The sequence below is a fragment of the Peromyscus maniculatus genome, chromosome 7 (assembly GCF_049852395.1).
Source record: "Peromyscus maniculatus bairdii isolate BWxNUB_F1_BW_parent chromosome 7, HU_Pman_BW_mat_3.1, whole genome shotgun sequence".
In the NCBI taxonomy this organism is placed as follows: domain Eukaryota; kingdom Metazoa; phylum Chordata; class Mammalia; order Rodentia; family Cricetidae; genus Peromyscus; species Peromyscus maniculatus.
The window spans coordinates 37,605,955-37,633,900 of record NC_134858.1 but is presented as its reverse complement, the minus strand read 5'-3'; the positions used below and the strand labels follow the sequence as shown (position 1 = coordinate 37,633,900).

The window sequence follows — 27,946 nt, the reverse complement described above, 5'->3', positions numbered from 1 at the left end:
CTGCCTCCTGAGTGCTGGGATTAAAGGCGTGTGCTGCTGCTGCCGCCACCGCCGCCACCACCACCACCACCACCACCCAGCATAAATGCAAGTCTTAAAGAAGTATTTGCAATGGACATCAATGCCAACCACTAAAGTTAGGAAATATAATCTCAAGGGCACTCTGAGCTGATCAGGTTCCTAACTTCATGTAAATTCTTACTTGGGCCTTATTTATTTATTTATTTATTTATTTATTTATTTATTTATTATTTATTTATTTGTTTGTTTAAAGTTGTTGCCGTTGCTGTGTGTGCACCTACAAACCCAGCTAAGTTTGATTTAGGTGGTCTTTGATATTATGTCCCCATAACTCTCCAGTTTGGATGCTGTATGAGGTACTTTGATCATAGCTGTGACTAAATGGTCATTATTTTGGCTTATGGTTCCAGCATGTCAAGGTAGAGAAGGCATGGCCTATCTAAGGGGCGGACATGTCACACTCACTTCACATCCTGGGGTAAATGGAAAGCAGAGAACTCAGCAATAGGCTGTAATCCTCAAAGGCCAGCCCCAGTGACCCACCTCCACCGATCAGACCCCCGACCACAAACACACCACCAGCAGCCAGGAACCAGGAGTTCAAACCCATGAACCCGAGTGGGACGTTTCGGATTTAAGCTGTCACAGATGCCTAAAAACGCATGCTTCCTTCAGGTGAATGTCTAAAGGTGAGGTTGCTGGGAACTACGGTGTGCCTACGTATCTCAGATAACGCCAAACGTTTTCCCAAAGTGCTAGCTACCCAGTTCACACTCTTGAGAGTCCTTCATCCATAAGATTCCCTGGACCCTTGGAACTGGTGTGTTTATCTGGCTGTTCCTTTGGGTGTTCAGGCTTTTTGAGGCTCGCACACTCCTTATTCTCCAGCCACTCCCTCTGACTGTCGTTATTCCCAGGGGGCATCACCAACACGTGGCCAACTTTTCACCTTAAGATGCCTGAGTGGTGAGTTTGCTGTCCTGGGTGGCTTTAATTTCCCCTCTTCTGAATATTAGTGAATGAAGTTCCTTTCCGATGAAGGTCAAATGCTTATTGGCCACTTGCTCTCTCCTTCCCTCCCGCCTCTCTTCTCTTCTTACCTCCCCTCTCCAGTCACTAACTGGGTTCCTTTCTCCCTGGTGTGTGGGTCTTGCCTACCCCAGCAGCACCATTGAGGCAGGGCTCTGCCCTCCCCACTTTTCCTCCTAGCTAGGGTCGGGGTGGCTGGACCTGAGCATCCGGAGCCGGGGTTCGGGCAGCAGGAGCGCCGGGCCCCGAGGCTGGGAGCGAGCGAGCGGCGCGGTGTTGGCCCCGGTCTCCAGGCAGCGGCGGGCGGGCGGGGCGGGAGCCGCAGCGGGAGCCGGGGCTGCGGAGGTTGCGGGGCCGGGGGCGCGGCCGCCCAGCAGCGCCGGCAGGTGACGGGCGGTTCCCGGCGGGTGGGAAGGGGCCGCGCGGGGCGGGCTGTACCGAGAACTCCGGGGCGGGCGCGAGGGAGCCGCAGAGCCTGTGGTCCCGGAGGGAGGACCGCGCCCAGGCAGCACCGCGACCCCCCAGGCGGGGCAGCCCGATCCCCAGCCCCCTGTCCGGGCCTCCTACCCGCCACCTCCGAACCTTCAAACGCCCGCTGCAGCCGGTCCTGACCCTTAGAAAGAGGCAACGGCGCGGAAACTCCTGAGATTCCCCATGGGACAGCACCCAGCCTGTTCCAAACAGGGCAACTTTGGATCCCCTGTTCATCCTAAGCAGGCCTCCTTGTCCCCCTGCCCTAGCGGATGTGTCCCCAAGTAGTGGCCGAGACAGAAGGCCTTCACCAGATCCCCGAGAGATGCTGGTTTCTTAGTCCCTAGACACTAGGGACTATGTCCATGACGTTCTTGTTTACTAAGAAGTGGATTGTCGGTCAGGAATGGCAGAGGCCCAACCGTTTTTGTTTTGTTTTGTTTTCACCGTGTTTTGGTTTGGGTTTTTTGGTATGGGTTGTTACTACGCAGTTATTCTTGAAATGTAGCCACTCAGTATCTTTATTCGAGGCGTCAGCTCTCTTTATGTAATATTCTCTCTCTCTCTCTCTCTCTCTCTCTCTCTCTCTCTCTCTCTCTCTCTCTCTCTCTCTCTCTCTCTCTCCCTCCCTCCCTCCCTCCCTCCCTCCCTCCCTCCCTCCCTCCCTCCCTCCCTCGCTCAGGCCTCCAGAGAAAACCCAATTTGGGGGATATTTCACTCTGCTCTTTCACGTTCTTCCCAAATCTTACCACTCTGTCAACAACTAAATTATTGTCATATATGGCCATTACTTATTTATTACTACCAAGAAACCCTGGGTTCTCATTTAAGAAAAGACAGAATGAAGGGTCTGTATTATTGTATGAAAAACAATATGAAATGAACTGTGACTTTTTTTTTCTTGATGGAGTTATAGATTAAACACTGGGTGTCATTCATGTTCTATCAGTGAGCTATACCCCCTAGCCCTGGCTTTTTAAGCTTGTTTTTCAAGATTTCAAATACAGTGACCTTTTAAACAAAACTGGTGTTTATAGGGACTTAGATTTTTAATGTTTTTAATTTTAAATGTTTTCATGCTCACTGCTTTCTAAAAGATATCCTGAAAAGCAAATGGTATTAAAATATGGCAGAATGTGATCTTACATATTAAATAAGAGACTGCAGGCAAACTAATCTAAAATTGGGCAATGATGTATTAGTCTACCAAGAAAAAACGTGGCGTTAAACAGAGAATCATTGCATGTTTGTTTAAGTATGAACACTACCTTTTGTCTGTTGTGTTTGTCAAGGTGCTTTCATCCAAGGACCGGACTGTGTCCTTGGAAACCCTAGCAACAAGGTCAATATAATAGTAATTCAAGGAACAGAAATCAGGTCAAGGTAATTAATTAAAAATTGGGTTTGCCAAAAGAACGTGAGCAAGCCAGTCAAAACAAATTTGAGCATAGCTCCAATGGTAAAGGTTTCTCTCTCTCTCTCTCTCTCTCTCTCTCTCTCTCACACACACACACACACACACACACACACACACACACACACACACACACAGCGTGAAGGCAGTGAGAGAAGATAAACCAAAAGAGAAACACTGGGTAGAGATGAAAGGAAATCCAACCCCAACCATCATCTCCCAAGCCTGTGTGAACTCAAAGCATTTTTCTGTAAACTGTCTCATGGGTCACTATTGTAGCCCTTGGAGACAGTGAGGGTTCACTTGGAATCACACTCTTAAGGAAGTTAGAAGGGACGGACAGACTGCACTATCTCCTAGCTGTAATGTTATGTAGGCCAGTCTCCTACCTACCCAGCTTTGCTCAAGGACAGCATCTATTCCAGGTAGGTGGATGTCCAGCCTGTGTTGTGAGTCACTCACTGACAGGATTCACAAACCTTTTGTTGAACAGTTTGGATTTGTTGTTTGTTTGTTTGTTTGTTTGTTTGTTTGTTTGTTTTTAGATAGGGTCTCATGCAGCCCAAGCTGGCCTCCTTCCATCGCTTGACCTTCCTCCTCCCCTCTCCAAAGTGCTTAGCCTATCAGCATGCACCAACACACCTTGTTTATTGAACATTTTTAACCATTATTATTACATTGTTGTTATTGTTGTTTAATACTGAGCTGAGATTGATCTCCATGTAATGGCCACCAAATTATACACTCCTCTCTAGCAGCATCCTGGGTAGCAAAAGCCTTTTCTAAATGATGGAGCCAGCTGATAATGGTCTAGGAATGAAGCACTCTGTGTATTACAGTTCTAGTTGGGGAAATCATGCTTTTCTCTCCTTTAGTCTCTAAATGGTAAACCCTAAACCTGTTTGAGAGCATCTATGACTGCTACTGAACAGGATGTACACACACACACACACACACACACACACACACACACACACACACACACACTTGCCCTGGGCATTTGAAATAAAGCCACCAAAAGCACTGCTCACAATTAACCATTTGGCTTTGTTCCGGCTTGTTTGTAAGAAGCCCTTGGAAGCTGGAAACAGAATCTGCTTTCAAGCAGCCATTTGATTTCCTCAATAAAACCTCATTCGATTACTCAGGCCGCTCATGGGCCCTAAATCAGATGTGTTTCTGCAGAGAGAAAAACAATCATTTTTCCAATAAGCCTTCCTTGCTCACACTCTCAAAAGGGTGCCTTCAAAAGCCTGCAGATAATATAACAAGGTTCTCTTGCTCATTGACATTTTTGACAAACATTGCCATTATGATTTCAGTAGCCACCGAGTAACATAAATATAATTTTTAAGCAATGCTTTTGACAGCCACAATTATAAATGTTAGCTAACTGCTTCTGTTAACAAGTGCGTTCCCGTTCATGTTGCTGTTTTTCAGGATGAGTAAATATAAACCAGTTCCCAAGCTCTCCAGTCAGTCTCCTGTCCATCATACCAACCTGAGGACCCAGCCTTCAGGCAGCGCCTTTAAGAAAGAAGACTTAAGTCAGATTTCAAAAGACTCCTTAGAATCAGATTCGGAAAGCCTCCCCCAAGACATTAAGGTCCAGTCCAAAGTTGAGGACCAAATCCAGGACAAAAATATGGAACCTGACAGCTTAGAAGAGGACAGCCCTGACCAGGAAAGCCTGAGTGAGCCAGACGAGGAAGTGAACAGAAAGGCAGCCCACGGGGCCGACAAGGACGACCCGGGAGCCCGCGGTGGCGTGAATCACAGGTGAGGAACTGGCCTGTGAAAGGAGTCATGTTCATTAATCTCTGGTACCTTGCCAGGTGAGAAAGGATGGGCTGTCTTAGTGAGCAATGTGAAGAAGCAGGTCTCCAAGCAACCAAGGGCAGCGTGGCTCATTGGTTTCACCACCTCCTCCCCCACCTCCTCTTCCTCTTCCTTCTCCTCCTCTTCCTCTTCCTCCTCTTTTTTTTCTCCCCCAAGACAGGGTTTCTCTGTGTAATAGTCCTGACTGTCCTGGAACTCTAATAATGTCCTGCTAGTAATGATTATTACAACAGTATCAATACTGTAGACATTTTTAAAGAGCGTTTTCACGTGGTTCTGCACTGTCATTGTGTAGGGAAGGGACTGTGGTTCCCACATTAAAGTTGGGGGAAATGAGGCGAACAGAGAAGAAATAATTTGTCTAAGCTCATAGTGATTTGAAGGCACGTTTTTTTTTTCTTTTCTTATTAATGCCATGTTTCACTGTTTTTGTTTGTTTTCTGATTCTGTGGACCAGATTCAGAGCCTTGGGCAGAGTAGGCAAGCACTGTGCCACTGAGCCAGACCCACGCCTGTCAGCTTTTTGAGGTGAAAAATATTTATTGTTAAAAAAAAAAAAACCACAGGGAAAAGATGACACATACAACCCTTAATGCTATATTTACATTAGATTATTTTAGAGTCATAATCATAAATATCATTCACTCATTTCCTTGCTGGGGCCAGAGAGAAGATTCAATGATTAAGAATCCAAACTGCCTTTAGAGTTCGGTTCCCAGCACCCACAACAGCAGCTCACTGCTGCCCAGAACTCTAGCTCCAGAGGCTCTGACACCTCTGGCCTCCAAAGATGCCTGCATTTAACTGCACATTCCTGTACGCAGATTCACAGAGACACAGGCGTCTAAAAAAGAAAAAAAAATAGTTGCCTTCTATCCTTTCCTATCCTTTCTCTGTCTTCCTCCTCGAAAGTGATCAAAACTATGCTGATGTGGCTGCACATCCTTTTTTTTTTTATCACCTCTTTACTTGCTCATTGCCTTCATGGGCGCCTAAGTTAGTGAGGATATACATATACATCTCTAGTCTCCTCGGTCAACGGTGTGTCTTTGGCATTTTCCTGCTGTGCTTTGGTTAATCTTATAAGTAAGGTGAGTTGTATGGAAGTACAGCTTACCCACTTCCTAAGTTACTTCTCCCACTGCTGAGATCAAACACTTGATAAGAAGCACCTTACGGAATGAAGAGTTGGTTTCGGCTTACATTTCCAGGGATGCAGTCCATCATGGCAGGAAGTCACCGTAGCAGGAGCTTGAGGCCGCTGGTCTCATGGCATCTACGGTCAGGAAGCTGGGGGGGGGGGAGGGGCTGCTGTTCAGCTCCTCCTCCTTTTTATTTGTCCAGCGGTTAGGATGGGTCTCCTCATGTCAGTTAACTTAGGAAGCCCTCGCAACTGCACTTTATTCTGGCTCCCTACTTGATTCTAGTTCCTGCCAAGCTGACAACCGACATTAACCATCACATCTACTAATGAATAGATTTAGGTTGCTCCAATTCTTATTTCACATGAGTGTCTTTGTGCATCCTTCTGTGGCTTGCTGGATACATAAACTCCGTTAGGGTATATGTATGCAGAAATGCAATCATAGAATCTTAGGAGAAGAAATATGTGCCCACAGTGTCTGTGGTTGCCCAGACATCTTAAACCTCTGCACTCTGAGAGGGTATAACATTCTCCTTTGGGTAAATTTTAATTGCTTGACGCTCCTCATGGCTTATATTAAAGAAGGTCAATTTAGGTATAGTCTTCAATGATTGATTCATTTCATTGAACAAAATAGCATATTTTTCTGTACTTGTAATTATGAACTTGCCTTATGCTACACACCAGTCCAGTGTCTAGAGATTGCTACAGTGTGATTATCTAAGACCATGGGTAGACACCAGAATCCTGGGTGATTTGTTTTTATAATCAATGTTTTAACTGTTTTATATATGAATTGACAGAGCTCAGGGACACAACATTAGCTACAGAGGCTGAAGGAACAAAGGAAGGCACTGATTAAGTGTAATAACAGTTATCATGTATAGAACTTCTCTCATGGACCACATACTTTATATATGTTACCACGTCCAATCCTGTGGAGTCCCAGAAGGTAAATACTGTAGTCAGCCCCTCTTGAAGGTTGTCAGGAAGGCTTCTGAATGTTGCCTCAATGCCCACGAGTTGTACCTAGTGAGTACTTGAGCAGAACACTCAGGCAGTCTGATTTGGTGCTCTATGTTTTTATCCTGGCTCTGATATGGGAGATCTGGTGTCTTCATGATAGGAAATGGTAATAGTTTTACTTATAGAAATGAGGACATCAGGGCAGGTGCATGGCCTTTAATTCCAGCACTCGGGAGGCAGAGCCAGGTTGATCTCTGTTAGTTTGAGGCCAGCCTGGTCTACAGATCAAGATCCAGGACAGGCACCAAAACTACACAGAGAAATACTGTCTCAAAAAAAAAAAAAAAGAGGACATCAAAAAGGAATTCCTTGCTGTTGTTTCTCATGCTTTTTTAAAAAAATGTGTATGAGTGTTTTGCCTGCGTGTGTGTATGTACACCAATGTGTGCAGTGTCTACAGAGTCCAGAAGAGGATGTCAGCTCCCCTGGACTGGAGTTGGAGATGGTTGTGAGCTGCCATGTGGGTGCTGGGACTCTTATCTGGGTCCTCTGGAAAATCAGCAAGTGCTCTTAACCACTGTGGCATCTCTCCAGGCCCAAGTGTTCTTCTTCTGCGGTGTACAGTTTCCTTGCCTGACTTCTAAGGTGAGGAAACCAAGACAAGAGTCCACCGGATGCCCTCACCACCACTGGTTCTTCTTTTTGTACCATGCTTAGCAGGCGCCAGACTTTAATTTAACCTTGTTTAAACTTCCCAGGAATAATTTGATTACTACAGAAGCCATCTCAAAATAAAGGTTATACTTCCAAAAAGTCAAAAGTATGGTTAGATTCCTCTTCTGGGTCAGAGTTTCTTAGATAATTCTGTTTTCCTCTGTTTGCCCTGCCTTGGTAATGTTCAGTGATAGACTATAAACCGCAGGGCAGGGACAGAATGGACTCCATTTAGTACCTGTTAGAATGTAGTGCTCCATTGACTGGATGAAAAGGGACCAGTTCCACACTACAAAGGAAAACAGAACTGAAGGATTTGTCCAAATAATGTCTCAAAAATGTGATTCAAGTGTGGTTGGGTATCGATCCTCTCTCTGCTTCATATTAGTTATATGGTTCTTTCGTCGGTGGTCTGTCACTCAAATCTAAGTAGTTATGAGCCATGATACAAATAAATTGATCTTGGGTTTCAACATAAAATTGAAGCAGGCTTTCATTTCTGCAAGGTAGATGGCATTCTGGGGATTGTAGTTCAAAAAAAAATTAGCCCAGGCCTGGCCTTAAACCAAGACAAACCTTTCTTCCTGCTTTTATAAGCAATAGTTTTAAAAGCTGCCTGACAAATCACTTAGCCCCACACTTAGGTTTTGATGTGACTAGAACATCCAGAAGTCAAAGCCACAGTTCAGGGTCTATGGATTAGAGAAAACCCTTCACTTAATGGAAATTGGAGCAGCATCGACAGGAGTGAATGAATCAAGAGTGGAGAGAGGATCATCGTGTGATAATCCTTAAGCCCCACTCCAGAATGAGCCTCGTGACACACAGCACTCACGAAGAAGAAGATCAATGTAATGCCCAGGGCGTCAGAAATACCCTCTTTAGTCTGAAGCCTTCTCAAGTCTGGTGCATTAAAAAAAAAGAAAGGAAGGAAGGAAGGAAGAAAGAAAGAAAGAAAGTCAGAAAGCCGCCATCCAGTCCCAAGCATATGTGCTTAATACCGTCTTGTTTGTAGGAGTATTTATATAATTCTTTCCAATGGAGAGCTACTTGCTCCCTATGTTACTTCCTTTATCTTAGTTGGAGCCTCTAGATAGGCTTAATATTTTATAAACTTAGTCCTTAATATGGTGCTAGGGAGTGAACTCTGGACTGGACACATGGAGCCCCTACCTTGGGTGTTACCATTACTTTGCCGATAAGACACCGAAGCTCTTGGGCATGTGCGGAGCCCGTAAGCTTCTCGATGACTCAGCTCAAGGCTCTCACTGTGAACATGCAATCATGGGTCTAAGTGTCTTACCATCAAGTGTTTATGTAGCACCAAGCCTGGTGACCTGAGTTTGATCCCTGAGACCCATAGAGGAGAAGGAAAGAACCGACCCCACACGTTGTTCTCTGTCCTCCACGTGTGCAGTGGTGTGCACCCCAACACACATAAAAGGAATAAGTCAATGTAGTAAATGAAATATGCAATCATGGACTCCACTTTACTAACTAACTAGTGAAATGTTGACCATAGGACTGTTGAGATGGGTCAGCAGGTAAAGACACCTGCTACCAAGCCTAAGGACCTAAGTTTGACTCCTCTGGACCCACATGGGGGAAGGAGAGGACCAACTCACACAAGTTGTCCTCTGACCTCCACACCTGCACTGATTGACATGTGCTCATGCACACACAAAGATAATAGTAATAGAAGATAGAACCATCTCAGGATGGACTAAACTGAAGCCAGAGTAAATGTGCATGTGGAATTATACATTTTTATAAAGCAACAAAGTTGTCTAAAGGATATTGAGTCCTCTGAATAATTTGACATTTACTGTGTTTCTCCTTGGACAATGAGGTCAGGGATCACAGTAGCCTCTATTTTTTTTCTGTCTGAATGTATGCCTGCATGCCAGAAGAGGCATCAGATCTCATTAAAGATGGTTGTAAGCCACCATGTGATTTTTGGGAATTGAACTCAGGACCCCTGGAAGAATAGCCTGTGCTCTTAACCTTCTGAGCCATCCCTCCAGCCCTTAGCTTCTACTCTTAAGCAATTGCCCTGGGACACAGCCATGTGTACATTAGAGTGCTCAGTGGTAGTTTCCTCTCATATCACCTGGAAACCACAGTAACCGTATGCAAGGGGTTGTGTCCTGACTAAGGATGCACTGTACGCTAGGTAAGTATTAACGGGAGGCAGGTAACATGGTGGGCCATTACCAGTTCAGTTAAGCATTCAAGAGCTGTTGGAAAAGGGTGGGGGACTGACTTGGCAATAATCAAAGTTTTTAAAACTGTGTTATAGGATACACCCACACACACACACACTTGGGTGCTTTAAAGTATGTTGCTCCTAGTAATAATCCGAGAATCAGGAAAAGTGTTGGATGATGAACGTTAGGGCTTGAAGAGGAGTGGTGAAGAGTCCAAACAAGCAGAGTGGATAAAGAAAGCCTTAGTGAGGATCAAATGCCGCAAGTTTCCATTCCTCCCAAATTTCTCCAGCTCTTTTCCTTCCTTTTTTTCCTTCCAGCTGTTTTCTAGAATTTGGGAAATATTTAAGCTGAGACTAGACTCATGTCCCTTATAAGGGTTGTGGGGTTTCTGTTTGTTTGTTTCCTTCATCAGTTGGGAACACAAGAAAACCATTTAAGACTGGTTCTAATGTTCTAGGATTATGAAGACCATTTCAGAAAGTTATGGGAATTACCTTTCATTCCTGCTCCTTTCTAATGTCACTCATCTATGTTAACAGCTGTTTCTGTTGACAGGAAAACCTTCCATTTAAGGCCGTTGGTTGGCCAATTTCTTTAAATGTATTATCCTGTATACCATGTTCTAGGAGTCCTAAATAATTTGGAGTGGGGGGAACAGCAGCTGAAGCCTTAGTTATTTCAAACCATGTGGGGAATAGTTATATAAGAGTGGTGGTTTTTTTGTTGTAGGTATTAGCTGTTTCTGCTTTACATTCATTCACAGGCTCACTAACTTCTTCTTGGTTAAACCCTCAGAGCAGGCATGGGGCTATCATGACAGGCAGACTGTCATGGAGGAAGTAAGGAGTGTGTGGGAGCATGGATTATGTCTATTAAAGGCCAAGCTCCTGCCAGAAATGCTAAAGCCACAGAGACTCATGGGAACTCTCCATTATTGAGCCCCAGAGATATCTGCTAGTTCCTTACTTGTTTATTTCAAAACTGGGGAATGTTTTTGTGCTCAAGTAAGTAAACAACCAGTTTTTTTTAAAAAAAACCTAGGCCAGGCGGTGGTGGTGGTGGTGGTGGTGGTGGTGGTGGTGGTGGTGGTGGTGGTGGTGATGGAGGCGGCGGCGGCGGCGGCGGCGGCGGCGGCGGCGGCGGTGGCGGCGCATGCCTTTAATCCCAGCACTTGGGAGGCAGAGCCAGGCGGATCTCTGTGAGTTGGAGGCCAGCCTGGGCTACCAAGTGAGCTCCAGGAAAGGCACAAAGCTACACAGAGAAACCCTGTCTCGAAAAAACAAAAAAACAAAACAAAACAAAAAACCTAGAAAGTACAATTTATTACCCACAATCCTGTGAGTTTATCGAGAATATTATAGCAAGTTACTAAGGGGATAGATCAATTTATGATCTACTTCCACTTCCTCACAAGTTGAAAAATATAGAAAACTTTTTTTTTTTTTTTTTTTTTTTTGGTTTTTTCGAGACAGGGTTTCTCTGTATAGCTTTGCGCCTTTCCTGGAGCTCACTTGGTAGACCAGGCTGGCCTCGAACTCACAGAGATCCGCCTGGCTCTGCCTCCCGAGTGCTGTATAGAAAACTTTGATTGGTATAGTTTTTCAACCTCCTTTCTTTAAAATAATAGTAATAAATAATAATAATAATAATAATAATAATAATAATAATAATAATAATTTATTTGTGTGTGGGAAAACACGTATCATGCTGCAGTTACAGAAATCAAAAGACAACTTTTGGGGTGGGTCACGTAAGTCAGGAGGATAGAATGCCTTTTTTGTGGACCCATCTGGTCATTTGAGGCAGAGTTTCACTGTGTAGCTTAGGCTGGGCTTGAACTCATGGAAGTCCTTCCTAAGTGCTGAGATTCCCACTGGGAGTCATCAAACCCAGTTTAATACATTTTTAGTTCTAGTTTTTATAATCTTGTTAGTATCATTTGTAATGTATTATATTTAAATGCAATGATTTCCGCACTACTTACTAGCTTTGAGACATTTCACACAATAAGCCCACCCTAACTCATACAGTGATAGATTCTTAGAACTTGTAGAGTCTGGAAGGTCAGCCAGGTTTCCTGTTATACAAAAGGAGGAGCCATGACCTAGAGAACTAAAGAGACTTGCTCAAGCTTACACCATTGGTCAGTCAGTGACAGACCCTGGTCACAGGGTGTCTTAGTTACGTTTCCATTGCTGATAAGAGACACTGTGACTGAGGGAACTTATTGAAAAAAATCACTTAATTGGGGTTTTCCTTACAGTTTCTGAGGTTGAGTCCATGGTCATCCTGGCAGGAAGCGTGATGTCAGGCAGGCTTGGCATTGGAGCAGTAGCTGAGAGCTTACATCGGACCCACAAGTTTGTAGCAGAAAGAGGCTAAACCTAGCATGAGCATTTGCAACCTCAAACCCCACCTCTTCCAGCAAGGCTACACTTCCTAATCTTTCCCAAAGCAGTTCCACCAATTAGGAACTAAGCATACAAATATATGAGCCTACAGTGGCCATGACCATCCAAACCACCACACAGGGGTAAGACCTATCCAGTGTTTCCCCCTGTTGTCAAATGTAAATTTTAATACCATTAATCTGATCTTTAAAGTGTAAAATGTGTGCTGTCTAAAGGCGGTATGAATACCCCAACGTCTTAAAAGTTGAGGCCTTGGGCTAGGGATGTGGTTCAGTTGCTAGAGTGCTTGCCTAGCATGCACAAAGCCCTGGGTTCAATCCCCAGCCCTGAAGAAACTGGGCATGGTGGTGTATATTGTAATCCCAGGCCTAAGGAGTGTGAGTCAGAATGGTCCAAAGTTCATTCTGAGCTAATTAGAAGTTCAAGGGTAGACACCTATCTCAAAAGAAAAATCTCTACTCTTAACCATTGTTTTGGTGAGTAAAAGGAACACTCAAATTTTCCATAGAAAATGTCCACAAGTCATGTCATAAACGCTCACTTGGAGAGAGAAAATGTAGCTCCAAATGCTGTGCCACAATTACCAGAAATTTTGAGGAGCCCCATCTTACTCGTGAAAAAGGAGGAAGAGGAAGAAGAGGAGGTGGAAGGGGAGGAGGAAAAGGAATAGGAAGAAGAAGGAAGAGGAAGAAGAATAAGATGAAGAAGAGAAAGAAGAGGAAGAGGAAGGAGGAGTAGGAGGAAGAAGAAGGAAGAAGAGAAAGAAGAGGAAGAGGAAGAAGAGTAGGAGGAAGAAGGAAGAAGAAGAAGAAGAACAAGAAGAACAAGAAGAAGAACAAGAACAAGAAGAAGAACAAGAACAAGAAGAAGAACAAGAACAAGAAGAAGAACAAGAACAAGAAGAAGAACAAGAACAAGAAGAACAAGAACAAGAACAAGAACAAGAAGAACAAGAACAAGAACAAGAAGAAGGAAGAAGGGGAAGGGGCTGGAGAGATAGCTCCACAATAAAGAACACTTGCTGCTCTTGCGAGGACCTGGAGTTTGGTTTCCAGAACACACATGGTGCTTCACACGCCTCTGTAACTCCAGTTCCAAGGGATCCTACGCCCTCTTCTGGCCTCCTTAGGCATTGATGCAAGTGGTGCATACACATACATACACCCATACACATTAAATAAAAAAATAAAAATTAGTAAGAGGAAAAGGCTGCATCTTTTTGAGTTAGGCATAGAGGTTCAGGAAGCAACTACAGAGCAAAGGGAGAGAGCTTCAGAGAGAACGTTAAAAAAAAAAAAAAGCCCAAAGTACCAGAGAAAGAATATTTATGCTCTGGCCACCATGTAAAAGAAATAAATAGAAAAAAAGAAAGGGGGAAATATACCTTTCTGAGTCACAGCCTCAACTTTTAAGACTTTTGGGTATTTAGGTTTTCTTTAGACAATATATATTTTACATTTTAAATATCAGATTAATGGTATTGGAATTTATATTTAACATCATGGGAAAATCAATAGGCCCACTTAACAGAGCCTCGTGGCAGGCCTGTAGTTACTGCATGAAAACCAAGTTTTCTGGGAAGGAAAGGTACATTATCTCATTAAAGGGATAATTATTCTTTTTAACATGGCATTAAGGAAATCCACCTTCCTGAGGGGTTGCTCCTTAGCCAGATGACTGATTGACTCAACTGCATTGACTCTTAAGTTTGAGTAGCTTGGAATGTTAGGTTCATACCCAGACTAGAGGTAGACTCCATTGACCAGGAGAAATTTTTCCTTAACAGGATTCAGCAGAACCCTGGTCAAGACCACTATAACAATACGGCGTTTCTTGGGACGGTGTAGCCTTCGTCCTGCTTCACTGTCGTCTCAGTAGAGTGAGGTGCTAGGATTGTACATTGAGATCACTAGCACGTGCTGCTTAGATCATTTATTTCCCCTTTATTCCCAGGTCCACCTTGAGTTGAAATTGGTCCTAGCAATAACTTGGGACAAATGTCTGGTTATAACAATCACAAATGCATTGTTGAAGCCCAGTGTGGTGGAGCCCACCTTTAATCTCAGCACTTGGGAGACAGAGGCAGGTGGATGGATCTCTGTGAGTTTGAGGCCAGCCTGGTCTACAGAGTGAGTTCTAGAATGACAGCCAAGGCTGTGTGGAGAAGCCCTGCCAAAAAGTCAAATAAACAAACAAATAAACAAAAAACAGCAACAAAAGAACACAAGTCTGTTGTTGAAAAAGAAAGGGATTTGGGTCAAAATTATCTAAATAATGTAATTGCTGTAAGCAAAGTTCATTAAATAACAATTAGCCCCCTTCACTTGAGTGTGTTTTATAGACAGGCTTTACTTTCAGTTCATTGAGCTATTATTTTTTCTATTAAAATGTTTAATTATTTAAGTAAAATAAATGCCTCCATTAAATGAAAATTTATGGGTTACAAATAATCTCCACAAAGCGTGTCTGTGGAAACACTTTATTTCATACCTGCAAAAGTGACTTTTTAATCTTTTAGATTTATTGCATTTTATTTCCTTAAATGCCATCGATGAGAAGAGCAAGATGAGGCAGGACTTAGGAATCTCAGAAACAATGGTGTTTTGTGGCTCCTTTAAAAAACACCACAAACTCTACACTTAAACAAAAATTGAATTTGCTGCTCGTGTGCATAAAAGATTTAATGGCATATAAATTGGGAATAATTATTCTGTTTCAAAGGATTAAATGAAACCTAAATCAGTAATAACATGTGCAGTTTCAGTCTAACTGCCTGCTTAACATAGAGTGGTAAATAAGTAACAGCTAACTGACGTGGGCTTCGCTTTTATTCCGCTCCTCAGCAGGCAAAATGGCCAGTTATTGAATATTTTATTGTGAGTGCAAAGGATGTTAATTGAACTAGAAACATGCTCTAATTTTAGTAATTTTTTGATTGAATACAAACTGAGTATGAGGCTCTTCATTAAATGGAGATTTGATTTTATTTTGTTTGAAGTTATCACAGCACGGACTCAAACAGGGTCCATTAAAGGCAGCAAAGACCCCACTGAACACACATGAGATGCCCCTCCCCACTCCCTCGCCTCTCTGCATCCGTTTCTAACCCAGGCCTCTAAAGAGGAGCCCCGACATCTGTTGTCTGAAGGGTAACAAAAGAGTTGTGTTCTCATTGTCTGCGTGACCTTCCTGTCGGATGAGGAGGGGAAGAGGTGCATGTTTTGTGTGCAGATGATTGCCCGTGAAAGAGCACTTCACACTCATTTTGTCCCTGTGTGTTGACCCAGACTGCAAAACACAATTGGGCTTCTTACCACACGAGCTCGGTACAATGGGCTCCTTTAGTATCATGTTCTGTTTCAACAATTCGATTTATTTCTGGGAAGCGTTACAGTTTTCCATGCACATGATTTTGAAAAAAAAAAAAAAAAAAAAAGCCTCCATTAGTTTCAACATGTCTTCCATTTGAAACGGTGAAGGGGGTGTTTGAAGACAGCCATTGCCGGTGTAGATGGCACTGAGTCATTAAAGCTTCGGTGGGAACCATGGTAGTTCTGGTTTTATTTCTGTATAATACATGCTTCCCTTCTGACAACTGGTTCAGAAACATGTTTCTCGGCAGCTCATCTCTTCTTGTTAACTCCCAGCCCCTTTCATGTCGTCTAGTTTCTGCTTAAAACATCGAGCTCTGTAGGCGTGATGCTCTTCCAAGCTGCCATTTCTTAAAGAAAGGCAATCTGTCAGGGCCTCGAAGTTATTGGTTCTCTGAAAGGTACAAAACAATTTAATTTTCTTACTTGTATCTCTCTTATCAAGTTTTAGTGGTTGTTAAAATAGTTCATCATGTGGATTCACGATATTTCTTAATCCCATTTCCTAAATTATGGTTCAGACATTTCCCACAGAACCTAAGTTGTGACTAAAAACTGGATTTTTTTTTTTTTTAATGAGTGTTATATCTTTCAGGCCACTAGGGCACCATTTAGAGCCTCTTAAAATATCTTAAGCCCTGGGGGGAAGAAGGATCCCTTGAGCTCCATCAGGAGGAAGCATAGTACACAACAAGTGTGTTACGTCCTGGAGACCGAGTGCAGTTGGCAGTGAGCAAAACCCGGCGGCAGAGCTCATTGCGGTATTCTCCGGGCTACTGTTTACTCCGTCCTTACTCTGTGCCAGGCACTGAGTTAAAGAGTCATTCACAGAGTATTCAGTGGCATCAGAAGTTGAGGGCAGGCAGTTCTTTCTGTCCTAGAGCTGCTGTCCTTGTGCACTCCCCTGGAACATCTCCCAGAGCCAGAAAACTCCACGTCGTTGTGCAGAGAAAGAAGGCAGCGTGCGCGTGTAGGTGGCTGTCACTGTTTGATGCTGGTTCAGCGCTGTGAGCAGTCGGAGTGAGGCTCCAGTGTTTCCGATGTGATCGCCGGTGTAAAAAGAGGGGAATGCCTTCCCTCCAAACATCAGAGGCCCTTGTGTTATCTTTCCATGATTGTGATGAGATGCTAGAAACAGACCCCTTAAAAGGAGACCCACTCTCTGGGCCCACTCTTCCACGGCATTCGAGCCTGCTTCTTGAGGCCTGTGCCAATATCGAGGCAGGAGCTCCTGGGAGAGGAGGTCTGTTCACCCCCCCTGGAGCCCAAGAAACGGAGAACCATTCTTAGTTCCAGCAGCCCAAAGGGTGTGGCTCCAGTGACTTAGTTTTCCCAGGAGGCCCGGTCTCCTAAAGGTTCAATCACTTCTTAGTGCTGTCACAAGCTGGAGAACAAACCTTCAACACATGGGCCCCTGTGGGGCATTTAAAATCCTAACTATAGCAACTACCTTAAAAAAAAAAAACAAAAAAAACAAAAAAAACAAAAAAAAACAAAAAAAACCACCAGCTCTACCAGTAAGTGATTTATCTAAGGCTCACAGGATGACAAGGTTGGAGTGGGTTTTGAGATATTATTGAACAATTGAATATGGATCTCCTGGAACTGGAGTTACTGGTGGTTATGAGCCATCATGTGGGTCCTGGGAACCGAACACCAGGTCCTCTGTAAGAGCAACAAGTGCTCTTAGCCACTGGCTCATCCCTCCAGCCCAGTGATGCCTCATCTGATCACCAAGAAGACCGTTCTAAATGTCTTCACAATAATGTGTGTGTAAGGCTGACCTGAAGCTCATCCCTTTGGCTGTCCTTAATTGATTACCAGCCTCTCTATAATTAAGCACTCAGATAATTCAGCTAAGCCCAAACTCTTCCAGAGTTGTGAGGTCCTTGCAGATCTGACCTGTGGTGAACCTTGAGCTCTGAGACCCAGCCTTCCTCCTCTCCGCCTCCCCTTATCGGCAAAGCATCTGCTCTTGAGAAGCAAGGCTCCCCTCCACCCCTCTGTCTTGCTGTTCTCTCAGCCTGGTGCCCATTTCCTCGGCCTTAGGTTGAGGCCATGACTTCCTACCCAAAGCTCTCCCCAGCCTCCTGAGAAACAAGCAAGTTCCATCCTGAATCCAGGTGGCCCTGTGGTCCCCCCAGAGCAGGCATCCCTCTGAAGCGTTAATTGTTGGGTTTCTTTGTTTCCTCAACACTGTGCTATCTAACCAGTCTATCTCCCCAGCTGAGAAAGTGCTCAGGAAACACTTGTCAACCCAGAGAGTGAACTAATGAATAAAAAAATAGAGCTGAGTTTTTTCTTCCAGTAAACCACGGATAAGGGAATACAGCTTTTGTTTGTTTGTTTGAAGTTGGATTTGCTTGAAGATAATAATTGAGCTTTCTTCTCCATGTAAATAAACAACTGCAATTGACCCTTAGGTCACTTAATAGAAGATAAACCCTAAAATCATCCACTAATTTGTCCCAGTGAAAGAAGCGTCTTCATGTTCAGATTTTAATTATGTTGCTACTTTTTAAAATAAATATCAACTGCTGTAATTGTGTTGGAATATTTATGGAGATCATCCAGTTATTCTAGAAGCATTTAACTTGTATGCCCTAGAGCGCTGCCCTGTACTAAGGCAGAGATTTGGGCAGGAAGGCACAGCGAAGTCCCTGCTGCCCAGGACCTGAGTTAGGCAAGAACAGCATCAGAGTGAAAAGTGAATGAGCGCATGGGTGGAGCACAGAGCACTGTAAGATACACCGCTTCCGGCTGAACTTTAGTCAACTGTGAGAAGGGGAAGAAATTCCACAGCCCCATTTGAGACAAACTACCTTGAATATGAAAGGTGAAAGGCCCGGTGTCCACTACGGAAGTTTGTAGGACAGACAACCCACAGGAGGAGGCACCTACCCATCACGGCCCTGAAGACCGGCCATCCTGTGGTGTCGTGGTGGAGAAACAGTGAAGTCTCGTTTCCTGACAGATGGATCATTCTCCCTCTGGAGTTTGGCTGAGGAGGAGCCCGTCTAGGAAAAGGAAAAGCTGCCTGCATCCCGAGGTTTTCCACCTTCTTAGGACAGCTGGAAAACTCGCAGACAATTTAGTAAAGCCGGCGAGTGTCGGCTTCTTGTCCAGTTTTTGCTTTACATTGAATCAAAGAAATCTAGGTCCACATTAAGATGGGTAAATTAGCATTTTAGAGACCATTAGTTTGTTTACCCAGCACAAAATTATGTCCTCTGTAAACGGGAATATCAAATAGCATAAAAAGCTGGGTGATTTACATTTTCTTTTTGATTAGAGGATTGCATCCACTGTCCTCAGCAAGGAAAAAATCTCTCCCATTTAGCTTCTGAAGATCAAAGAGGCCATTAAATATGCCATATTACCAGCTTTCTTCATTTTTTTTTTCTTTTTCGGTTAAGACTAGAGGGCTACTTTACAAATTGAGACTGTCTCGGGCAGGAGGGAGGACTTTATTTGGGGTCTAGTTAACTTCCCTCAGACAGGACCATGTGCTTAACCTTAATTGAGACTGTCCTAGAACTTGAGGCTCATGCTGACCTGTCCCCTGAGGCTCCTGAGCATGGCCCTGACAACCAAGACACTGTGAGCCACAGTCTGAGTCTAAGCCTTGTGGGGTTTTCTGTGGAACATTTGATAAAACTCTATGGGTAAGAGGAAGGGAAAACCAAAATTCTTGAAAAGAAAGATGAGCCTGTGTAGACATTCGATTGGGATTAAAAAACCTGGCTTTCATCCCGAGAGGAGACATTCAAGGCGACATTAGGTACTTCCTTTCCTAGAAAGAAATAACCAAATATGCCTATAACCAGCTAAGGCATGAATTGCTACATTTCCCCCTTCTTTCTTTTCCTTCCCCTGGCCCCTCTCTCTTCCTTCCTTTTTGAGACAGGGTTTCATGTAGCCAGGGTTGACCTTCAATGCGCCTTTTAGTCAAGGACGACCTTGAACTTCCGAGTCGCCCACCACCTCCCTAGTGCTGGGACCCAAGGGTGTGCCACCATGCCTACTGCTGGGGCTAGAACATTCGGCAGCACTTTGTCAACTGAGCTACAAGCCTCGCCGGCCTGTGTGAACTGTACTTTTATCTTCAGCAGGAGTCACACCAGATCATCGTTGGTATGCGTAAGTAATAGGACTCTTGGAACCATAGAGACATACTGGTTTAACGCTGCGGACGTTTCAATTTCGTCGGTTTTCTGGCTTTTAGAATGTAGTCAGTGTCCATTTTTACTACAGATTTCAGTGAACTTGGGGAGTTAGACCTTCTCTGTGGTTCTAATCTGAGTCTTCGATGCACCTTCACCATCTAGATAGTGAAAAGGAAATCAGGGGACAGAACCCGAGATTGAGTTTGAATAAAATGATGAACTGAATAGAATAGAGTTTATTTTATTATTATTTTTGTGTGTGTGAACTTTTTAGTGGGTCTGTCTCAGTTGGGGACTGTCCCTTTAGGGGAAACCCCTGGGGATTTACCTTAATTAAGGACTTCTTATTTCTTTTCTGCTTTGGACAGCCATCATCATGTAGAAGACAAATATTCAGACCTCCGATATGATCCCAACTGGAAGAATAAGAAGGAGGAGGAGCCGCCATTGCCTGGGTCTGCCAATAGCTCTTCAGAAAGCCTGCCTCTGGCTCCACTCTACCCTTCCAGGGAGCCGTCAATGGGACTCTCAGCAGGGAAAGGCCAAGAGAAGAGGAGTCCTCAGAGTGAAGCCTCCTTGCTTGGAAGTGAGTTCCTAAGCCCAAACTATGAGCGTGGCACCCGTCAAAACGAGTCCTTTTCAGAACTAAGCGACAGTGACCAGGAGGAGAAGTCCAGTGACCTCTCTCAGTACCTGAAGAGCTCAAGTTCACACAACGAAGTATTCCTGCCAGGATCGCGGGGGCCCCGGAGAAGGAAGTCCAAACAATATTTTGTGGAAAAAAACAAGCTGACTCTGGGATTACCTACTCCTAAAACAGACTCTTACCTTCAACTTCACAATAAAAAAAGAGGAGAGACTCGCCTCGAACAGGTGCGTAGCTGCTGCTTAAGCGTCCCTTCTGAGTTGCCCTGGGATTTGCCTTTGTCTGAAATGGCTTGGACGTCTCTTCCTTCTGGGTGATGATGCCATAGTAACCACTTGCCTGGGTAGAGCAAATGCTTCCATATTAGTGCATACTGTCCTCTGCTGCTGCCTCCACTTCCCCGTGTGTGTGTGTGTGTGTGTGTGTGTGTGTGTGTGTGTGTGTGTGTGTGTGTGTGTGGTGTATGGGTGTGGGTGTACGTATGTATGTATGTGGTTGTGATTGAAGTCAGCTTGTGGGAATCACTTCTTTTCTCCTTGCGGATCCTGAGGATCCACCTCAGGTCACCAGACTTGGTGGTAAGTGCCTTTACCAGCTGCGCCACCTTGCTAGCCCAGCGGCTCCTTGTAGAATGAATGTTAGGACCCTCTAAGTCCTTAAGGGCAAACTAAAACATGCCTGTGGTTTACAGGGCTGTAACCGCTACCATCAATTGCTCTCTCTAAAATGTCTCCATTCAAAGACCCATGAAAGTTTCTAAATGTTTGTTTTATGTGTACTTGTGATTTGCCTGCATGTATGTCTGTACCCCACGTGTGTGCCTTGGAATGTATTCCTTCTGTGTGTTCCAAGAGATGGAATGCAGGGCTGAGCCTTTAATTCCCTGCGTTGCCTGTCTTTGTTCTCACCTCAACATTGGTTGCAACCTTGCAAAGCGACCCAGCACATTGGAAGTAGTAACGAGGCGCATTCACCCCAAGAACCACAGCTCATAAGAAATGATTTCATAAGAAATGATTCTACACCCAGATTCCATGTAGGTGCTGGGTGCTGGGTCCTGGGTCCTGAGCAAGGGTTGCGTGTGGGCTGGGGAGGTTGTGAAGCAGAGCACAGCATGAAAGATTTTTCTTTTTATTTATTTAAATGACTCTTTATCTTATCCGTTCCCATTGATAATCACTGCACTGCCCCCCCCCACTGTCCTGTACAAGCAGTATGAAATGACTGTGGCTTGGACTCTGCATATGTAAAATGAGAAAGACAATGAATGCCCTCTTTCCCTCATCTGGTCATTTTGAGGAGAAGTTATTTTCCGAGTGATGGGCCTGTGGGGAGCCAGGCACACCTGTAGTCTCATCACTCAAAACCCTGAGGTTGGAGGATGACAAGTATGAGGCTAGCCTGGACTATGTAACAAGACCTTGTCTGAAACACTCACACAAACACCTTCACATACCACATATACATATACATGCACATACACATTCACATACACAAGAAGAAGAAAAATACCGTTACAAAATAGCTTTATTTCCTGGACACAAATAAGAACCCCTTCAGCTCACGTCCTAGTGAATGTGCCATAGATCCTGTAGACTCAAGTAAAGAGCTTGGCTCATCAGCAATTCAATGCCCCTAATGGAGAACAGCTTGGAATTCATCACCTATGAAGGTGGAGTCCCTTTCAAGGATTAGGTATTGACATCTTTACCTTTGTAACGAGCAATAAAACACAGGAATGGTTACAGAACATTTAACTCAACATTTTTTGACTGTTTGAAATATAAACATACTTTTTGTTTCATGAAACTTAAGTGAAATTTCAAGTTTTACTTGACTGCTGACTTAAACATCCAAATGAATTCAAGAATGAAAATGTCTAGTGCTGGTCGTCTCTCCCAGCCTCGGATAATACTTGTCATTGCCAGATTGTTTTCCGTTTTGAGTCGGGGTCTTGCTCTATAGCTCAGGCTGCTCCTGGCTGGCCTCAAACTGGAGGCCATCTCCGCCTCACGGCACTCATCCTGCCTCAGCCTCTTGAGCACTAGGACTGCATCCAGCTCTTTCCGCTATGTTCTAAAGGGTTCCTAGACAAGCTCGTCATGGAACAGGCAATGGCGAGGCCAAAAGAAAGAATTCTACTCCCAGTACAAGAGGAAAACAGATTTACCATGAACTTTGTGGCTGACTCCTTAGCTGCTAATTTCGGTAGTGGTTACAAGTTATCGTGGCAATCAATCACAGGGTTTGTCGGTCGGCGTTCTCATAGCCTGGTCTTTCTTTTTGCTTTGTCACAGAGGAAACCTTGAATTCATAGATTTTTCTGTCTCTGAGCTCTTGACTTGCTGTTTGAAGGAGATGTTGTTTGTCCATCCTTGCTATGGGTTCAAATATCTTAATGCTAAAAATTCCAAGATGGATGTTTTTCTTCTTACTCTTTTTAAAAGGGTAGAGAGGTGTTTAATATAGCAGTGTCATAAAGATATCTTTATGTCATTTGTTTTATTGAATATATTCAGTAATATAGAAATTTGTGTGTTCTTTTTGACTGTTACATATAAGCATGTGACAGTTTCTTCCACTGATACATGGTTGATTTTCTTTGTCTTTTTTTTTTTTTTTTTTTTGTCTAGTTTTGGTTTTTGAGACACAGTGTAGTATGGCCCATGCTGTCCTGAACTCTAGGTAGCTGAAGATGTCCTTGAACTTCTGATCCTGCTTGGTTGGGTGGTTGTATTTTTAATAAAAGTTAAAAAGCTAATTACTGCCAGGCGACGGTGGCTCACGCCTTTAGTCCCAGCACTGGGAGGTAGAGTCAGGTGGATCTCTGTGAATTTGAGGTCAGCCTGGTCTACAGAGCGAGATCCAGGGTAGGCACCAAAGTTACACAGAGAAAACCTGTCTCAAAAAAAAAAAAAAAACCCTGATTACTAAGTTTATAATAAGTGATCATAATAAAGAAAGCTATGGAAAATAAGAGTTAATGCTGGGTCTGGAAAGAGGGAAATGGCTCAGTGGTAAGAGTATATGCTTTACAAGCTTGAGGACCTGAGTTCAAATCCCCAAGACCCCTATAAAAAGCCTGGCATGGCTATTTGCTCCTGTGACCCCAGCATGCGGAACAGTAAGAACAGACAGGTCCCAAGAGCTCACTGAAGGCCGACCAGCTTAGACAAGACAGCAAGCTCTAGTTCAAGGAGAGACCCCGTCTCAAGGCAATCACAAGGAGAATAACACAGAAAACCACTTTTTTTTTTTTACTTTTTATTGATTCTTTGTGAATTTCATATCATGAACCCCGATCCCATTCATCTCCCCACCCCCTCGCTCCACCCTCTGCCCTTGCAACCTCTCCCACAAAAAACAAAATTTAAAAGTCAAACAAGCAAACAAAAGAAAATTCAACCAACCAACCAAATAAACAAACAAACAAAAAACAAATAAGAAAAATCTAGGCATGGAAGCTGTAGTGTGACCCAGGAGTCACACAGCATACCCTTTGGTCCATACATCTTTACTTGTAAGTGTTCATTGCAGTGAGTCGTTGGTCTGGTTCAAGGCCTCTGACACACTTAAGTTATGTTCTGGTACACACACCCACATGCACAACACACACATGAGCAATGAACGGTGAAGCCCTGCTGGATGTTATATTTCAAGGCTTCAAGTAATAGGACAATATTTAATACATATATAGACAGAAAAACTGAACACAATAGAATGAGAAGTCTAGAAATAGAACCTAATTGTAGGTGATGTATTGTGTGGTACAATAAGAAATGCTGCACTGTTCAAAAGAGCAGCCTGGGGCAGCTCAAGGGAAACAGTAAACTGGATTAATACACCCATCATACAAAACAAACTCCAAATAGATCAAATGTTTAATTATTAAAATTAAACCATCAAAACATTAGAAAAAAAAACATAGTCAGATCCTCTTAAGACTCCAAAATATTTAAAAATCTAGATTACCTAAGAGATTAGTAATTTGGCTGTGTATGTATTAAAAACATCTGTCAGAGAAAACTATAAACAACGTGAAAATATGAGAAACAAACTAGGAGAAAGTATCCCTGATTCCTACCACAGGTAAAACTCTGTATCTAATAGGTAAAGACACCCTCCTCCTTTTCAATAAGAGGGAGGCTGAAATCACTGGAGGAACGTACCAAAAAGCTTCAGGATGGGCAAGTCCCAGAGACGTTAACACACCGTGGCTCCTGAGCACTTGTGAACATACTCAGATCTGTCTCTATAAGAGAAGAGCAAATTAATACTACATTGAGATTCATTTCCACCTATAATTAATACGTATTTTCACCTGTTGATGAAAATGTACAGTAATGCCAGCAAGAGAAGAAATCAGCATAACCAGAATAAAGGCCAATTTATGTCTCTGTAAAATACAATTACCCTGCCCGAGAAACCAGAACATAATGTCTAAACGCAGCCACAGTTGCTTGGCTCTGCCCTGTGCTAGCTGTGTGACCTTGTGCGAGCTATTAAACCTCTTTGTGCCACACAGCTTTCTGGTCTATGGAGGAGATAATAACGGCATTTTCCTCATAGGGTTGTTAAGACTATCAAATGGTGTACAGAGCAGGCTTAGATTACAGCCTGAGTCACAGTAAGTGCTGCATATAATTTTGTAATTAGTATTTTTATTTGGCCCCACATATTCCACTCCTGGGAATTTGTCCTAGATAGATGTGCGCAGTCTTGAAAAAGCAACTGCGCGCGCGATGATTCATTTCAGCCTTGTTTGTGATATCAAAAGATCAGAAGGCACCCAAACAGCCATCATTTTGGAGGGGAGAGTTAAGGAAGTTATGGTAGATCTGCACGGTAGGGCACACTGTGACGGTTTAAGAAACAAAGACTCACTCTGAAATGCTTTGGTCAGTTTAAGAGGATTTATCAGTAAGAGAAATTCAAGGAGTGAAACATGCAGAGATAGTAAAAAAAAAAAAAGAGGAATAAAAATACATATCAAGTTGGTGTGTTGCACACACCTGTACTCTTTGCACATGGGAACGTTGAGGCAGGAAGACTAAGTTTTAGGTCTAGACAAGGCTATATAGTGAGACACTGTGGAAGTCTGCATCAGTGATTCCTAGGAAAGAGTGGGGCATGGGCATAGATGTCTACCTTGTGCCCTCTTGTGCCTGTGGGCTTTTCTTTCTTTCTCTTTCTCTTGCTGTCTGTTTTGAGACAGGGTCTCTCACCATAGCCCTAGCTGGCCTGGAACTCATACAGATCTGCCTGTCTCGGCCTCTGGAGGACTAGAGTTAAAGTCACTGGCCACCACACCTGGCTGTGTCTATTGTTTTTGAACCATACTTAATATAACGTAATTGTTCCAACGTTTAAAAAACTATATGGGAAAAATAGCAACAAATATGGATCAGGGTAGGCTAGGGCAGTGGATTGGTTGATAAAGTGCTTGCCTAGCATGCACAAAACCCTGGCACTATGTTGACCAGGCATGGTCACACACGCTCATCATCGTAGCACATGGAAGGTGGAGGCGGGAGTATCGGAAGTTCAAGGTCATTGTTAGCTACATAGCAACTGGATGCCAACCTGGGATGTATATGATCCTATCCCAGAAAAGAGGTTGTGGGGTAAGGGTCATTTACAATATCAACTTCGTAATTACCCTGATTAAGTTCTCTCCTTGTAGCTGCATACAGTCACCTAAGTTGCTTTCTTTTCTCTTTTACTCTTTTTCTCTTTTTCTCTTTTTCTTTCTCCCTCTCTCTTTCTTTCTTTCTTTCCTTCCTTCCTTCCTTCTTCCTTCCTTTTTTTTAACTTCAGTTTTCCCATAGAATTGTTGATTACACATTACCACACTCTTTCCTTCCTTCCTTTCTTTTTGGTTTTTTGAGACAGGGTTTCTCTGTTATGCAGCCCTGGCTGTTCTGGAACTCTACCTATAGACCAGACTGGCCTCGAACTCAGAGATCCCCAGATGAGTGTTGGGATTAAAGGCATGTGCACACCCTTTCAACAAGGACTCAAGCACAAGACGTGTGATGCCAGGAACTGACAGGAAAAGCAGCACACACTAGAGGGCACCTGAGCATCACCATCTGGCCATGCTCTGCTGGTGACCACTGGCTCTTATTCAGCTCATTAGCATCTGAGTCAAATTTATGACCTACCATTAAAGGAAATGGTGTTCTGAAATGAACTGCCCTTCTATCTTGATTTCAACAGACTTTGAAGATGAAGATGAGGTCTAGCCTGAGTTCAGAAGAGCTGTAAGTGCCTTATCAGTGTGATTTGGCCCTTTCCTATTAATATCTTGAAAAGAAATTACAGGTATTTTACAATTGTAAATACAGAAGGGTTATTCAATTGTCTGCAGTCATCAGAACCATGTAAAGCCGTCAACAGAAGCCACTGCCCAGATCTGGGGACCAACCTCGGGCCAAGCAGTCAGCGAGTGTTTACTGAGCATCAGCTGTGCCCTAGGATCTCTCTCTGTACGAGCGAAGCAGCAGAAAATAAGGCATGGAGAGCCCCCGCCTGTCCAGGAGCCTGCTTTCCATCCGTGTGGCAGACAAAACCCGGGTTACATCTCCCAGAAAACCAAACAAGCTGTATTTACTGTAGAGGCATCATTCGAGCTGAGCCCCGAAGGGATGAAAGACAAACAGAAGGGAAATCCGGAAAGAGTGTTGACTAGTCCTGCCTTGGTAGTAGGATCCTCACATGAGGAAAAAGATGATCTAGAGGAAGAAAGAGAAATTAAATACTGGTTAGAAAGTCAGAGAATCCTGAATCTAAGCACAGTGCTTGCCAGGTGTTTGAACAAGTGGGTCCTGGAAACCTTATCTTGTTTACACATGGGGTCAAGTTCCGGGTTGGAATACTATTTGAACGCTTTATACAAAGCTCTTGATATACGACAAACCAGCAATAACGGGGAGCTATTAGAGCTGGGGAGATGGTTCAGACAGCAAGCACAAGGAGCCGAGTTTGATCCACAGAACCCCTGTGTGTGTGTGGGGGGGGGTGTACTGGTCATGATAGTGTGTGCTGGAAAGGGGGAGATAGGTCCTTTGGCTCATTGGTCAGCCAGCTTAGCCTAATTGGTGACCCCCAAGTCATTGAGAGACCCTGTCTTAAAAAAAAAGTGGATAATGCCTGAGAAAAGACACACCCAAGGTTATTCTCTCTACATTCAGACATGCACGCACATGTGCACAAATGTGGCTACGTGCATGCACGTGCACATTTCTTTCGCCATACAAAAAGAAAGGAAACCACTTAGGGAATAGGCCCTTGTAAATGGTCTTCCCCCATCCCAAGCGACAGTGGCCAGAAGTAAGGAGATAGACTCGCATAAAGACACAGCAGGGCATGCCCGGTGTGCCTGAGTATGACATGACATGACATCGTCGTCTATGGTGTTGCTCCTCAAACGCCATCTACAAAGGGATCTTCGGAGTCAGAAGTTTTGCTGTTGGTGGTGGCGTGACAAAATGCCTGAGAGAAACTCAGCTGGGGGAAGAAAGGTTCATAGGAAACCGAGGTTT

The 27,946-nt window shown here is 43.8% G+C and overlaps 1 protein-coding gene across 5 annotated transcripts in view; it reads left to right on the top strand.

Annotated features, from left to right (window-relative positions):
- Positions 1-938: 938 nt before the first annotated feature.
- The window catches only part of Jhy (junctional cadherin complex regulator), a 59,444-nt gene continuing 32,436 nt past the window's right edge, over positions 939-27,946 (top strand). For 2 of the 5 annotated variants that reach the window (XM_076576060.1, XM_076576059.1), the window contains exons 1-3: positions 1,359-1,436; positions 4,376-4,714; positions 20,125-20,629. In XM_076576060.1, coding sequence (XP_076432175.1) covers positions 4,377-4,714; positions 20,125-20,629 — 843 coding nt within the window. In that variant the 5' untranslated portion in view covers positions 1,359-1,436; position 4,376. Of the gene's footprint in view, positions 988-1,358; positions 1,437-1,474; positions 3,361-4,375; positions 4,715-20,124; positions 20,630-27,946 lie in introns of those variants that run through there. The other 3 variants (XM_015999727.3, XM_006981231.4, XM_015999726.3) reach the window with 3 other exon arrangements.